Below are 15,936 nucleotides of genomic sequence, written 5' to 3'. Positions count from 1 at the left end.
TGCCTGTTGAACCACAGCAGATGTGCAAGGGGAAGGGGTGGGGCATGGAGGACGATGGCAGTGACAGTGACAGTGCTCTGGAATGCTCTCTGCTGACAGGTCTCCCTGGTGTACTCTGCCAGTGCCGAATACTCCAACTGTGGTGAGAACGAGTACTACAACCAGACCACTGGCATGTGCCATGACTGCCCCAAGTGCGAGCCGGGTGAAGAACCTTACATGGTAATTTCAGCTTCTTCTGCTGCGGGGGGGAACATACCAAGCACCAAATGCAAAAAAGCTCTGTTGCGTGGAAGTAATGAGTAGGAAAGGAAATGGGAAGGCTGTGGATGCCCAAGCAGGAGCATTCACACCTCCAAGTGTGCTGTGGGAGCAGGCATCTTGCATGCACGCCGGCAATCTGTATCCCAGGAGGAGCCTGTTACAAGGGATACTGTGAAAATAGAAAGGTAGAAGTTCCATACACAGTCTCTGCCAGGCTGTTCTCATCTCAGTAGTTATTTAGAATCCCATGCTGACATTCCAACACAGAGTGATAAATTGGTCAGTCTGGTTTGCTTGCTGGTCCCTCACACTGACAAGTTAATTTTGCTCTCCCACTAAGATATTTCAGCAATAGAGAAACTTGTTTCTGCAATATTTTAAATTATGGTTCCTAAGTAACCATTTGATTTACAGCAGATAATTGTTGCTTATTAAAAAAAAAATTACTGAAATCCTGTTTGGTTTTAATGGGATAAACATCCTATTGCAAGCCTTTTACACAGTTGGTAGTCCCAAACAAGTATGTTTGAATAACCAGTTTGATTTAGTTTTATTTAATCTAAATGTAATGTTCAGCTGGGACATGTGAGTTCAGAAGTTAAAAAATCTCATCCAAACATTGCCTTTTGGGCTGTTCCCTCTGGGGTCTCCTAGCCTGAAACTGCTGATAGCCCTGCTGCAGCTGTGTTTCTCCTGTAGGAATCTTCTCTACTCTTCTATTTTTAGCTCACTCTCTATTCAAGCAGCAGCTGAAATTCACTTCCACAACTTTCTGGACTATGATAGAAGTAGTTTGGGGGGCCACTTACAAAGAGTATAATTCTCCAGTTCCCCTTCTCCCTTTCCAACACACAGCATGCTGCATCCCCGTATCCCTCCATGGTCTTTTTGGGATAGACACTAACAGGCCAAACGACAGACTCCTCTCCCTTTGTGCTGCAAGGCCAATGGGGCAGGCTGTGAGCATTCCCTTCTGCTAGAAGTTGGTGTGCAGCACAAGACTGCTTTTGAGTGACTGTGTGTTGTTGCAGACATGTGGATATGGCACCAAAGATGAGGACTATGGCTGCATCCCCTGCCCTTCAGAGAAGTTTTCCAAAGGAGGGTACCAGATATGCCGACGGCACAAGGACTGCGAGGGATTTTTTCGAGCCACAGTCATGACACCTGGGGATCAGGAGAATGATGCAGAGTGTGGTCCTTGTCTCCCAGGGTAAGGACTTATCCATGGACCTTTGCTCTACCCAAGGCACTGGGAAATACTTTTCTAATGTCAAAATCTCTGACAGCCTCTCCATGTCAAAGCTGACTGTGGGTACAATACTGGTAAATTATGCTTTTTCATCTCTGCTAGAACAATACATTTAAATGTTTTAAAAGCATTGGTGAGTTTAATAAATGGAGAACCATAAAATAGTTAGGTCTGGAAGGGACCCTAAAGAAGATGTTTTAAATCTTACTGAAATCTCACTGTTTGGAACAACTAGAAAACTTTTCCCTCTTACTAGAAATGGAAAGGGAACAAGCACAGCTGTGCAGTGCCATTTTAAATACTCGAAGAAATCCAGCTTGGCCTCCAGCTGTAGCTTCAGAGGCCACCTTCTAAGTTCTGCTTCCTACATGTGAGCTGAATGACAGCACCTTAAATACCCTGTAGGGTCTATGCTGGCACTACAGCATGTTTAGGGGCATAAAATATCTCCTCTCCAGATGTGAACAGCTGGCACATTTGTCAGTAGCTGACAGTATTAGCTAACATAGCTGTTCAGTGAGATTTACCAAGACATTTTAGTCTCTTGGGTCCTTTCTACACAACAGAGTGGAGTCTGAGGAGCTGTTAATGTCGTGTGTGCAGTATTGTTCAGAGTCAAAACAAGTTTCAGGGCCAGCTGAAGGGGTTTAAAATAGGTGCTGTTTATTAAGTCCATCTTTGTTATGGTCTCTTACATTCGGTATAATTCTCATAATAATGGTGAGAACGAAATTACACATTGAATGTGTATATCCTTGACAATATTACATCTCAAAGTCTGCAAACCCAAGCATACATATGCACTCTTGATGTTTTTTTTATAGGGTGAGTAAATACTCTAAAATACAACCTCACCTTACAAACCTTTTCAGTTTCTGCCACTATTCCCCTTTGGTTTAGAGAGAAATTCCTACTGACATTTGGCTTTTGTGCAGTTTGCAGATGCTGTGTAACCCACACTCCTTATAGCTCAGGAAACCCTGTTAAAGAGGCCCTGCAAGCTTCCAGGTTTATTTTATCAGTAAGTCTTTGTGAAATTTTCACAGTTTACAAATAAAATGAAGGACTTGTCTAGCTGCCAGCCAAACAGACTGATGATGTGACTTGAAAAAGCTCCCTCTTGACTTCCCCTCATACATCATAAAGAGCAAGAAACTTAAATAGTGGTCACAGTTGCTGTTTTGCAATTTTTGTCAGGACTAATGAGGTCACCCAGGTGGGAGCAGGGTGCTGGCTGAAAATAATCAGCTTGCACAGCTGGTGCTTGGGGAGAAATCTCAAAACATCGTGTTTGCACAGGTGTAGCCTGTAGCAGAAACTGGTCTGCCGGAATCTGGCTGTGTGCCGCTCCTCCTGCAATGCTCAGGTCTTGGGATTGTTTGGCAAAGCCAACAGTTAAGGAGAAACACCCTCTCAGTCCAAGCTTGAATAGATGGAATTCTCTAGATAAACTAAATATGAGCTAAAACAAGCTCTGAAGCTGCCCTGACTCCTCATGCTACTTAGAGTCCTCAGAGGTTGCTCCTGTGTGCTGGTGGGTGAAATGCAGAGCCTGTGTGTCAGAACAGAGAGCTGGTGAGTAGCCGATTGTCCTTATTGTCCCCTGTGCCACAGGGACAGCCAGGTACCAGGGTGAGTGTCAGCTGGCAGGGTGCTCCCTTGCCTGGGCAGTAAACCTCAGAGAGCCCCTGAGCGGATGTGAGGGATAAAAACAAAGTTTCCATTTTCAGAGGATTGCTTCCATAACACACTGCAGACCTGCCCAAGGTAACAGCCCACATGCTGCTGTTTGCACTTAAGGACGTCTCCTACCTTTGCTATTTTTCACCAGCTCAGTAAAGAAGCCTGAGGAAAAGATGAGCACATGGCACATTCTGCACCAAAGTTTTCAGACAAAATATGACTGAAGTGGCAGCCTTTCCCAGTGGTTACAAGAGTGGTTACTCTGTACTTTATCTTAAAATAAGTGCTGGATAATTATCTATTTTTTCTTCTATTTTCCTTTTTTTCCCACTATTACTGATGACCAATTTTAGGGAAGAAGTAGGCCTTTGGTAGAAGAGAGGTGGTCATCCACTGCTTCTTTGTGTTCCTTCTCATATAAAATAGAAATAACACAGTCATGCTCACAGGAAGTATGCAAGACAGGGACAATTTTAAAGCTTAGTTCCAAAGCTGTGAGCCTCAAAACCAAAGTCCAGTTGCCAGTGAACTCCAGAGGTACTTGGACTGAACGTCCTGGGACACTGCAGGCTTTGTCCTCTGCTCCCTGCCCAGAAGCTCTTCCATCATGCCAAACAGACAGGTTAAGAATGTGGAAATTAGGTGTGACTCAGACTATTTCCCTCAGTGAGGTGATCCATTAGGTGTTCCTGGAGTGAGACTGAGATCACAGCTGACTATGACCAGCAATGGCAGGTCAGAGCAAGGGTCCCTCTAGCCTGGTCATCTGTCTTCATTCAGTAGTGGCCATAAGGAGTAAGAACAGGTTAAATAACACAAATTCCTTATATGTGTACTCATAGTACAAATAACACATATTCCCTATGCTGTCCCAGCACCTATTTTCAGCTTGGGCTAAGTCTCCAGTCCCGTACAAGACAGAATTGCAATGGCATTTTTTTCTTTTTAAAAGCAGTCAGAAATGCCTCTGCTACTGACATTTCCCCATTTCAAGTGTTTGTCCATGGCTACAGCAAATGCAGGATCGGTTCTCTGAGAGGTTTTAAGAGGGGTGAATGCTCCTCTGTGAAAAGGTTTAGCTGGTGAATTTCTAATGAAATGAAGTGCCACCCTTGCTGCTCTGGATAAGGCAGCAGATGACTCCACCAAGGATGCTTCTCCTTGATGTCTCTCTGCAGACTGTCCCTTGCTGAGAAGAGCAGCCACCCCTCTCCACTTCCTGCCCCAGTCCCAGGTTCCCTACAGACCTACACCCGGGTCCAAGTCCCTGAGTCTGCAATGACACCGCCAAGGTTAGCCCAAGATAAGCCAGTATGGTGTTAAGCAGGATAACAAGTCCAGTTTTCCAGTCTAGCCTCTATTCTTGGATTTTGCCTGTAGCCCCTCCAAACCTGAGCCTGGCAGGTGCCAAGGAAAGAAAGAATAAATATCATAGTGGAAGAGTAATACTGTGAAAATTCATTTTGTCATTAGTGGGTCACTTCTCTGTAGTTGGTGATATAAAGCTATCGCATATCTCCAACATTACCTTTAATATCTGGTGCTTTGGGAACTAACCAGAAACACTGGTGCCAGTACTTTGTGCTTGCAGCTGCAGAGTTTCCTACTCACGTGAGTGAATGTTTGCCTACCATGAGCATCCTCTTCAGTTTTCTTTACATGTTCTCCACCATTCTGCATTGTGATGAAAACCAAGAATTCTCCCAGCAGCTTGATTTAATTAATTTTCAGAAGGATTGTTTGTCTTTCCTAAACCAACACAGCTATTGGACTGTGGATCCTCACTGTCCTCTATTTTTCTTCATAGATTTATATGTATCTTTGGGCTTCCACTCTTTTGTTTTGTGGTTTGGCAGCCTTTTCCTATGTATTTATTAACTGTTCTACAACCTAAAATGATGTAGGCCCCATAAGAGAGGAAAGATGAAATTTTGCTCCTGAGAGAATGGTAGAGTGGCCCATGGGGCACAAGAGATATTTGAAGGATGAAGTGAGGGTGAGTCTTTTAAAACCAGTAAGAAAGAAATGAGGAACCATGTGTAGTTCCCCTGCTCTCTGAGTTTGCTCCAGTCCCTGTCTCCCCTTTGCATCTCTGTGTATTCCATTTCCTGGACCTACATCTTTTATTTGTCGTTCATTAATACACCAACTGAGTTTGATGGACGGTTTCAACAGTGATTTCCTAACAATGCACACATTTTCTAGAAAAAAAACCCATACTTCACATGCATAGGCAGGTATATAAGAGCAGAAAACAGATCCCCAGTTGCATAAAATGTTTGTAGTGTTGAGTTCCTGTCTACGCAGAATAGATTAAGAATTTATTCATCTCTTCATTAAAATATGTAGTGATTTACAAGTGATTTGTAAAGACATATCTGTAACATCAACAGTACGATGTTACATCAACATATGTATGATTCTGATGTAATTACTCATTAGGGTGCATGTGGATCCAGCTCTTAAGTAGCCAATTACCATATTTCAACATTAACTTTATTAACAGCCTAGAAGTTCAAATCATGAAAACCTTTCCTTCACACTGTAATTTCACTATCAAGGACTAATTTATAAACAATACAGCAAAGAAATTTGAAAAAATGAACCAAACCTGTAAAACCTAATCTGCCTTGCCCTGTGAGGGTATTTTTTTCTGTATTTTTTATTATGATCTGGCTCAGATTTGGTTCTAAAATTACAGAGATTATTCTTATGGTGTTTGTGAGTAAAATTAGCTAACCATATCCAACCGGTGGTCTTGCTTGAAAGATTACTGCTTCAAAAAACTGAATTCTCTTACTTTGAAAAATCTTATTTCAGGGCATGCTCCAAACTGCAGCTTGAACTCAGTAGGGAGACTAATGTTGTTTTAGGCAATGTTACCACTTCTTGTCATGTCTAGATGTTTGATTAATTACATTTTAGGAGGAAAGGAAGAAGAGAAACACAGTGTTTTATTCAGGCAATTCGGGAAAAAAAAAAAAAGAAAGAATAATCTTTGCCTCAGATTGCTTAGAAAACTTTTTAAAATGATTTTATCTCCATATAATTGGTTGCTGCTGAACCATGTTCAGTCATATCATATTAATTTGCACTGTTTTGCCTCATCTTGCCCTTCACTGCAGTTACTACATGCTGGAAAACAGACCTCGGAACATCTATGGGATGGTTTGCTACTCGTGCTTGCTGGCGCCTCCCAACACCAAGGAATGTAAGTGTTCTGCTGTTTCTATGCACTTCATCTGGTTTTGACTTAAAATCATCTGGAAGCTCAATGTGAAATCTTTCAGTAATGATAATTATGTTCAAACAATAAACCCAGCTCCGCTTTAGCAATTTCTGCTTCCAACTAGCCTTGCCAAGAAAGGGAGGGAATGCTTATCATTTGAGGAAAAATCAGAATATTTTCTTTTAGAATCTACCATTGGTCATTTGTTCTCCAGTTTGCATCTGTTAAGAGATCCCATGCATGACTTATTAGGGTTACTTAAACAGTAGGTCCAGGAAATCCCATGTCTCTGTATTTTTTTTTAACTGAGTTTCAGTTCACCTGTGAAAAAAACATGGGACAATTTGTAGATTTGTAATTTGTAGGAGTAATAGGGCATCACACCTTTTCATGTCCTTTTGCTGCAAAGTGATTCAAGGGTTAACACTGATGTCTGGTGATCAGCACTGATAAGAGAATTAGTTCTGTAGATTTCACTGACATAAGGGTCTGTAGTTTGCCAATTGAGGAAATCATGTACGAATGTGTGTGTGACAGCCTAGAGGTACCTGATCGTTTGCATACCATGTACAGTGCAGTGGCTTATCCCTCCTCATGCCATGGGGTGAGGGACAGCTGTCCTGCAGAGACACCTCCCCAGAAAACTACTGTGTCCTTTAGGGGGGAAAGAAAGAGAAAAAGAAAAAAAAGAAGAAAAGGAAAAAAATGAGGCTCTCTCTGAATGACCAAATTACTTTGACAGCCCTCAGAGGATCTGGAGAAGATCAGGACAAAAAGCTTTAAAACTAAACAAGAACAACAAAAATCCAAACAAACAGAAAAAATGAGTAGTTCCCCAGCAAAACCTGATGCCTCTAAAACCAAAATCCTGTCCGTGTTCTCTTCTTTTAGAAATCTTTGTCATGAAAAGGAATGGCAATATTTTCTCTGCTTGATTTGGAAGCAGGGGCTGAAAGTCCCAGAGCATTTATTTATGTACATAAATAGCGATTGCTTTGTTCAGATGCTGCAGAACTGTGTATCACTGCTGCTCTGGGAGTCATTTTAAAGGAGGATAGGACATGGACATCTAACACTTTCCTACAGTTTAAGAGCTCAGAGGAGCCAGGGGATGATCACCACCTCACAGAGCTCCTGGTAGCAGCAGCAGTCCAGGAGGCATCTCTCTGAGCTGTCTGCATGCCAAGTGACTGCTCTGTTGTACAGCTGCTCGTCCCACTTGGTGAAAACCACCCAGCCCTGAGATTGCCCTTCTGCCCAAGACAGTGGGAGTGGGTGAAGGGCAGAGTGAGTGTGGTTTTGGTGAGATAAGATCTGTTTAGGAGGTGAGATAAGGGTGCTAGGGAGGACCCAAATGCAATGAGATAAGGGAAGAAGGTGCAGAGGAAAGTGAGAACACAAGGCTAGGATGGTCCTTGTTAAGCCCCAGCTGACAGTTCAGCCCCAGACAGCCAGTCACTTACTCCCACCCACAGAGAAAAGACAACCAGAAGGGTAAAAGTGAGAACTCAATGATTGAGATAAAGACAGTTAAATAGGTAAAGGAGAAGCTCCACACGTCCATCAATGCAGAACAAGGAATCCATTCTCCACTTCCTGTGGGCAGTTTGGTATCCAGCCATCCCAGGAAAGCTGAGCTACATCACATGTAATGATGACTTGAGAACACAAACAACAATCACTCTGAGTGTGCTCCTCTGCCTCCTCTTCCCCAGCTTTATATGCTGACCATGGTGTGAGATATCCCTCTGGTCAGCTGTCCTGGCTGTGTCCCCTCCCAGCTCCTTGTGTGCCCTCAGCCCCCTCACTGATGGGGTGGGTGAGAGGCACAAAAGGTGCTGCATAAGCACTGCTCTGCAATATTTAAAATCTCTCTGAATTATCAATACCTTTTTGGTCACAAATCTAAACCTTGGCCCCATACTAGCTGCTATAAATAAAATTAATAAAATTAACTGTACCCCAGCCACACCCAGCACAGAGAGTCATGGTGGGACATGAGGGGGTGAGGTAAGAGGGTGCAGCTGCATCTGGCTGCCCCATTAGTGGGAATAGAACCATACATACTGCTAACCCATAGCTGGAAATTAATCCCTTCCTCAGCTCTGATGGGCTGTCTCAAACACAGGCTGAAACGGGTTGTTAGTGGTATCTGGCATGGTATAACTTACTGATTTGGGAAGAAAATGGCTTTTACTCACCTAAAAGAAAATAAATCTTTGTGTTTTGTAGGATATCTGGCAGATACAATGGGTAATGTGTTTCTGTAAGGAAAGTATGATCAGCACAACTGATCAACTGTATGCAATTTTTAGCTTGATAAACACAAGAATAAATATGTACTATCTTTGTGAGGCATTTAGGCAGGTGCATAAACCAACAAATTGATTGGGTAATAAGATAAAAGAAAACATTAGTCCTAGAAGCACTAAATATTTCCATTTTAATCAAGTACATGAAGCCAACCATTTGATTGCAAGTGTTCAAAAAGCGAGAAAGTGTCTCGAAATCCAAGTCCCTCAAACCAATAAGCTCAGGTAATTTGGTTTATGATATCTAAATCTCCAGACCCCATTTGGAATGGCAGTGCCCCAATTCATTGCCATTAATTTGTACTCCAGCTCCAGGAAAATCAGCCTTGCTGCAGGAACCCCCTGAAACGCTCCCTGTTGCTGTGGAAGGTAGTGTAAAATCTGGCAGTAGCAGAAGATCTTTTTCACACATTTCACTGTCATCAGATTGTACCAGTCAGAGCAAAGAAGAAGTGACATATCAGCATTGTGCAACTGTGGCATTTTTTGAGATTTGCAAATTCCAAACTCATTTAAGTGCTGTGCTCTGAGCCCATAACCTTAACAAGAGGATGAGGTTTCTGTCACATGAAGGATGATACCAGCATTCTGGTAGGAATGGTTCCTTTGTGCAAAACAACCTCTGCTTATTAACTGGCTCTCAGGATGGAGAGCCCAGAATGAAAACTCCAAGTGGCCCCAGGAATCTTCTGTTTCTTTGCTGAGACTTCAGGATAACAATGAACAGCATTCAGGAGCCTGAACCCCACACTACAGTGTTGCCTCTCCCCCAGAGCTCCTGTTCTTCAAACTCTCCTGCACACAGCACACCACTGGAGAAAGGTGACCCAGCAGGTCACAAGGAAATGAGAATGGAAAATTACTTAAAAACAGGAAGCTCAGGGTGACAAGTTCTGAGTTTACAACTCTATACAGAAAAATGAGGGCAGATAAATCCTGTGTCAGGCCTTCATTAGGGCTGAGATAGGATGGGAGAGCAGTGGTGCTCTCCTTAGCTGTAAACATTCCTTGCTGGAGAAGTGCCTGGACTATGTGTTACAGATGGCCAAGTCCAGGGCTTTGTGCCCCTGCATGGAAACTTGCTCAGGGAATTTCTGATTACACATTTCATCTGGCAGAAAATTATTTGGGTTTGATCAAAGGGCAAGAAAATATCTTTCCGTTCATGTGCAGTCAATAAAACTTGAAATAGCCAAGGACACAAGATGAACACCCCACGCCCACACATCTGGAAATATTAGTGTAAAAAGGACCAGAAGTGAGAAAGAAATTCCTTGATGGGCCTGTGTCACCTTGTTGGGTTTTTTTCCCTCTCAAAGGCCTTGAGACATAAATAGCACAAAATATCATGAAAAAGAGGGGGAGGGAGATGACTCACAGAGGCCAGAGGTTTAATTGAGGCAAACATGTCACTGGTTTATGGTGTTGAAAATCTCACTGGTCTGAAGGATGGGAGTCACAGTTCTGCAGCCTGGGAGGAATAACAGGCTTCAGTGGCAGCCTGTGGGCAGCAGGCACATAGGGGAAAAGGGCTGTGCACACATGAGCATAGCACGTGTGCTGTGTAGCAGGAAGGCTTTCTCTTACTGTGAAGGAGGGGAACATCACCATAAAGACTGCAGTTTGCCCCATCTTGAGCACTGTGAAACAGCTGTGTAAGATTTCTGATCTCTTAACATGCAGCTCCCTCAGTCTCCTGTGCAGGAGCCTCTGTGCTGAGTGCAGAGGAGCACAATGTGAAATGCCAAAGGTGTGAGAGCTGCAGCTGTGTTGAGGCAGATCATGAGCCATCAATGCCCCTTGCTGGCATAAATGGGGATCTGATACCTCAGTGATAAATAACAGCACTGCAAAAGAGAGGGAGGCAGGTTTTGCATGTAAATCAAACCATTAAGGTAATGAACACCAAACCACACTGAGATGTGGCTTCCCACAGTTAATGGTGCTGGATTTTTCATCAACACCTCTGGAACTGGAGTCACTTCAGGCCTCTGATTATGTAGAGAGTTTTTTTTTCCGTTTTCTTTTTCTTTTATCTAGTGTACAAGAATATGCAAAAGACAGAAGATTTAGCCATATATGGAGTTTCTCTTGAAGAGAGGTACAGTTACTGCTGGAAGAGATTTTGTCTTTTAGCAGCTGAAACTCTCAATTATGGATATTAACTCTCTTTCTCTTCAGACTTTGATATTTGTCACTCCAATTCAAAAATGTTGGAGAAAAACTAAATCAAACCCTGCTACACTAACTTTAGGAGCACTTTGAAGTTGAATTTACACAATTGCATCAAATATACCAATCTTATTCCACTCACAGATTATTGGTCTAGAGAACTTCAGCAACTGATTGAGGATTTTCTTTTTAATCTACTGTATATATTCATAAGTGTGTATGTGCATAAGATACTTCATGCTATTTTATCTTACCTTTTTTGCTAGATTTGTATATGAAAAGAGATTCAATAACCATCCTGTGTAAGATTTTTAGGTCTCACAGCTACCAATGATAGCTTGGGAAAATTAAAAAAGAAGAAAAATATTGATAAAGGAAAATATATGTGGTCAGGCTATTTTTTAAATACCAGACACCAAATGACATCTAGAAATAGAAAATATTATTTTTAACATTGTATCATTAGAACTTCAAAAATAACTAAACAGATGAGATGGAACAATTGACTAACAATTGATGTTCCATGTGACGAGCTGTAATCAGGGGGGCACATCCAAATCCATGTACTGAGGACTCAGAACTCAGATTCCTTAACTGAAAGGCTTAACACAAACAAGCCTATTGCCAAAACCACTTTATTAGTTAAAATAATTATTTCAGAGACTTTTATTTTAACTTTCCATTCTTTGAATCACTAATTTCCATTCCTTGCCAGTTTTATCCTTTTTTAATACAATCAACATCAGGACCTTTTTTCCTTCTGTTTCAAATTATGCCTACAAACAAATAGGCTTGTTATCTGGAACTAACATACTTTTTTTCTTTTTTTTTTTTGAGTTGCTTGATCTCTGAACACCCATTTCCTATTCACATGTGTACTGGGAGAAATGTTGAAGGCCATGCTTTATTATTCACTGCTGCTATGGCCTGGTTCTTCTTCTCTAAGGATTTGTCCATATTAGGAAGGAACCTAATCTTAGGATAAAATTGGCCAGCTTCAGACATCAGCCTCCAAGGGGAGGGATCTGAGGAGAAAATGTGGGCTTTGCTGTCCTCAGCTGCTGGGAAAGCTGAGCTCAGGTATCCCTCAGGAGGTTTTGTGGTCCTGGTGCAATTCTTCCCCATAAAACCACTCCAATGGCTTTGATGTTTTCACTGGTGCTGGAGCTGTAGCTCCCACAGTGAGCACCACCTGCCCATGGGAGGCACTGCAGGTCTCTGCAGAATTGCTCTGACTGGGCTCAGGAGCTGAAAAACCTGCAGAGCTGCAGCCTTGGACCACCCATTCCAACGGGCTGGCCACCAGGACACCGGGGAAATGGGAGACCAGCTCCAGGCAGGTCTGTTCTCTTCCTTAGGATGATCTAAAATCAGGACAGCAAAGCTTAAACAGCAATTATCCCCTTCATGTTGCACAGAGAAAGGGATGATAACACTGAATTCCTGGACAGAGGCTTAGTTCATGGAGTGTTTGTCTGTGACTTTCCAGTGCTGTGCAATGATTACAGCTCCCAGTGAGTCCTAAAAAAAAAACTTCAACAGATGCAAATAAATTGTCAGATTAAGGCCATGTGGTCTATAATCATCATCACTTTCCTGCCCTGGCAAAAGGAGAGAGAAATAAAATAGTTATAGATATTACAGAAAGCAGAAAAAAAAATATTTCCTTTTATGTGATGTGATTACTTACAGAGAGATTGACCAGACTGAAAACAAAAGTCAGGGGGAACTTTCCTATCATCATTTTCAGAAGTTTAATTATCAGGAATTAATTTGCTTCATGCTCTTCCTGGTGTAATAGCTACCTACCTAAATGAAGTATCTACCTCTGACTCCAGAAAATATCAGAGTAACTGATAGTATTCTGTAAAATAAAGATCACTCAGGCAATCCTCCAGTACCTAGGATATATTCTGTTATCTGTTATTATTTGTGATATTTTCAGAGTTGGTTAATGTTTGGTTACTGAAGTCATATGCAGGCACCTCAGAAAGCAGGTTGAATTTGCCAGCTGCTTTAGCTTGCATGACTTTCCAAGTGCACAGGCATTCCATTTGAAATGTTGTTTTCCTAAGCTTGAGAGCAAACTTTTCCTGTAAGTACCTGAACACATATTTCCATTATGTAAAAGTTCTGACCCCTGTTTTCTACATATCTAGGTCTGTATTTATGACTATGTTTAGTTAAAATTCAGTTTTAACTTTGTCAGCCATAAACTGTCAACTTTTATTAAATTTCAACGCCGTATAATTTCTTTTTCATCTCATATTTCAGACTGATAGTTACTTATTTGCATGTGTAGCTTTATGCTACTTCAGCCTATAAAAGAGTCTCAGTGATGGCACTCACAGCCCATCTGTGCCATTCACAGCTGGACTATGCCTGGGAGAGGAGGGATGCACCAGGAGAAAGCAAGCTGCACTCAAGAGCACCAAATAGATACCATATAGACACCAGGTTTTTTAAATGTGTCTTATTTTATGATCACTCTGACAGCCTGTTGTGTACAGACTCTGAGGATTTTTATAACATGTTATTAAATATTAAATTGACTCACAAAAATCTGTTGCTGGTTGGGAGCAGCAGTCCTTTGAATGGACCAGTGAGCTGATACCCACAGCAACAGATGTCAGGGGCACATATGGTCTCCTACTGCACCAGATTTTATTCACTCACAAACACTTGCAAGGGAGCATGGTGGTAAAACCTCCTTTCCCTGTGCCCTCCCCCTCTTCCTCTCATAAATCTGGTGGTTTTGTTTGTTACTTCTCATTGTAAGTTCTGTCTCAAGGTACAAAAACAACTGGAATAGTCTGTTACATAAAGCAGAAAGGTTCATTGAAACAACAACAAAAAAGTATTTTATTGCCCAACATTTGTTTCCTGAAAGAACAAAAGGCAGCTGCATGGTAATTTAAGTTAAAGCTATCTTTTGAGTTAAAATCCCCAAACATTCAAAAGTGAATACAGATTCAATTGTTCTTTTAGACAATAAGTATGGAGCATTTTTTATTGTTTAGACTCCAAGAAAGTTACAAATAAATCACCATGTTTTTGAATAAAAACATCTATAATGCAAAAGTTGACCAACCACCAGTGATCAACTTCTTTCCTAATTTCTTCATCACATTCCTTCAGTATTACATGCAGGTGTCTAGGAATATAAGCCACTCTTTTGCACAGCTATATTGCAGCCATCAGTCTTTATTTAAAAAATAGAGTTGCTTCCATATGGTGTTCTATAACACCTCAGTATGCCTCTGCCTGAGCTATATCTAAGTCTTTATAGATTATGTGTCATCTGTATTGGAAGCAGAGTTAATAATGTGATTGGGATGCAAAACTGGATGTGCACAGGAACAACTGACGTTGTGGTCATGGTGTGGTGCTGACAGGGAAAAAGCAGCAGCTATGAGTTGGTTTTTACTCATACAAAAGAGATATAAACTGAAATTCAACAGAAGGTGGCAGTTTGGTTCCTCTTGTAGTGCAGGTGCACGAATTGGCACTTTCTTCTAAGCCACATCTAAAGAAAAACTTTGGCTCATAATGGATATGCCAAATTATTAAATTTGACAGTAGGCTTAAAATCTGTGTAACGGCTTACTCCCTCCCAGGCATGTGTGAAAGGCCACCACAGTCCAGTGCCAGCCTTGACTTTGCCATGCCAGCACTACAGAACAAAGGAGGTGGCTCCATTTCCATGTGAGGACATTGTGCCTCACATGGGAGCAGAAGGCTCAGGGCAGGGCTGAAGGCTCTCCCTGCTGTGCACAGGAGTGGGGTCTGCTGTCCAGTGTGTGCATGGTGAGGGCAGCACGCCCTGCCCTGGTGTGGGGTGGGGCTGGGTGAAGTGTGATGGTGATGCTGAATGAAGAGTGGTGACCTTCCTCCTTACCCTTCCTGTGCTAATTGCTGCTGCCTGACTTCCCACTTTGAAAGGCTCTGCTTCCTTTCACAAACGGGTGAAAAACATGAAGTCAACAACACCAAGAGAATGAAAGATTATTAGTCAGAAATACTTCAGTGACTTCATGTTTCAAGTGAAAGAAAAGAGAAGCAAGTTTACTAAAACTCACTTGGGGAGATGAGCTGAAGTTTGTTAGCTAAACTCCAGGCAGACAAAGCAGCACAGCTTGCCTGTGCTCACTGAGGGGCAGTGTCAGAGAAGCTATTGTTGACTTGTTGCAGCTTGCAAGGACCATGCAGAATTCCAATTGGCTGTAGTTGGATTTGCCAGGGGGGCTGCAAGAATAGACATAAGCCTGGTGTCTGTGCATGCACATGAAGGAAAGTATCAGGCCACAGCACTGGCCCTTTGCTAAATTTCCTCTGTTGTCCAGCCACGATGAGTAAGCACTGAGGTCATGACCAAGGATGATTCACTTCAGTTTTGTGAAGAATTGCTGAAAATTTTACAAATTACCTGTCTTTAATATCCACTACATGCAGATGACAGCTTCATTTACTGATCCCTAGATAGTCTTACTGCATTGCAGTTTCTGGAGCTCATAACTAATTCTTCTTAGAAAGAAATCTGTCACAGAGAAAGGACCAGAGGCAAGACTTATTACATAAGTCTTAGCCTTCATTTGCAAAATACAAAATGCATCTGAATTAATAAACTAGTATATTTAAAACCTAATGAAAACCCTTATTCAGTTTGAAAAATACCAATTATAATGAATTAATCCATTTCCTTCCAACAAATGATATTTGAAGGAAGTTTTATGATTGTTAGAGAAAATTTCTTTTGAAGACAGCTGCAGCTCATACTTTGCAGCCTCTTTAGGTGTACATTTCTCATTCACAACATGAAGACAAGTTTTATTTTAGATAGTACTTTTTTTTTCTTTAAAAAAAATTCTCTTCATTTGAAGAATGTGCATATTGCTTTGTTCTTAATCATGGAACATTTCTCAGACCATTCCAGACCATTCTTGATTTCTTGTCCAGTTTACCTGATGATTTGGTTTGTTTGAGTATTTATTTGGTCAAAAGAAGGGCACAGTGAGCTCTCATCT

General features: G+C 41.7%; 1 protein-coding gene across 4 annotated transcripts in view; it reads left to right on the top strand.

Moving 5' to 3' along the window:
* The window catches only part of EDAR (ectodysplasin A receptor), a 73,833-nt gene that overhangs the window by 47,164 nt on the left and 10,733 nt on the right, over window positions 1-15,936 (top strand). For all 4 annotated transcript variants that reach the window (XM_050971874.1, XM_030235018.2, XM_009085447.4 and 1 more), the window contains 3 exons: window positions 100-222; window positions 1,296-1,477; window positions 6,325-6,410. In XM_050971874.1, coding sequence (XP_050827831.1) covers window positions 100-222; window positions 1,296-1,477; window positions 6,325-6,410 — 391 coding nt within the window. The remainder of the gene's footprint in view (window positions 1-99; window positions 223-1,295; window positions 1,478-6,324; window positions 6,411-15,936) is intronic.

The sequence above is a fragment of the Serinus canaria genome, chromosome 1 (assembly GCF_022539315.1).
Source record: "Serinus canaria isolate serCan28SL12 chromosome 1, serCan2020, whole genome shotgun sequence".
Classification (NCBI taxonomy): Eukaryota; Metazoa; Chordata; class Aves; order Passeriformes; family Fringillidae; genus Serinus; species Serinus canaria.
The sequence above is the reverse complement of the archived record's forward strand: the minus strand, read 5'-3'. Positions and strand labels throughout refer to the sequence as shown.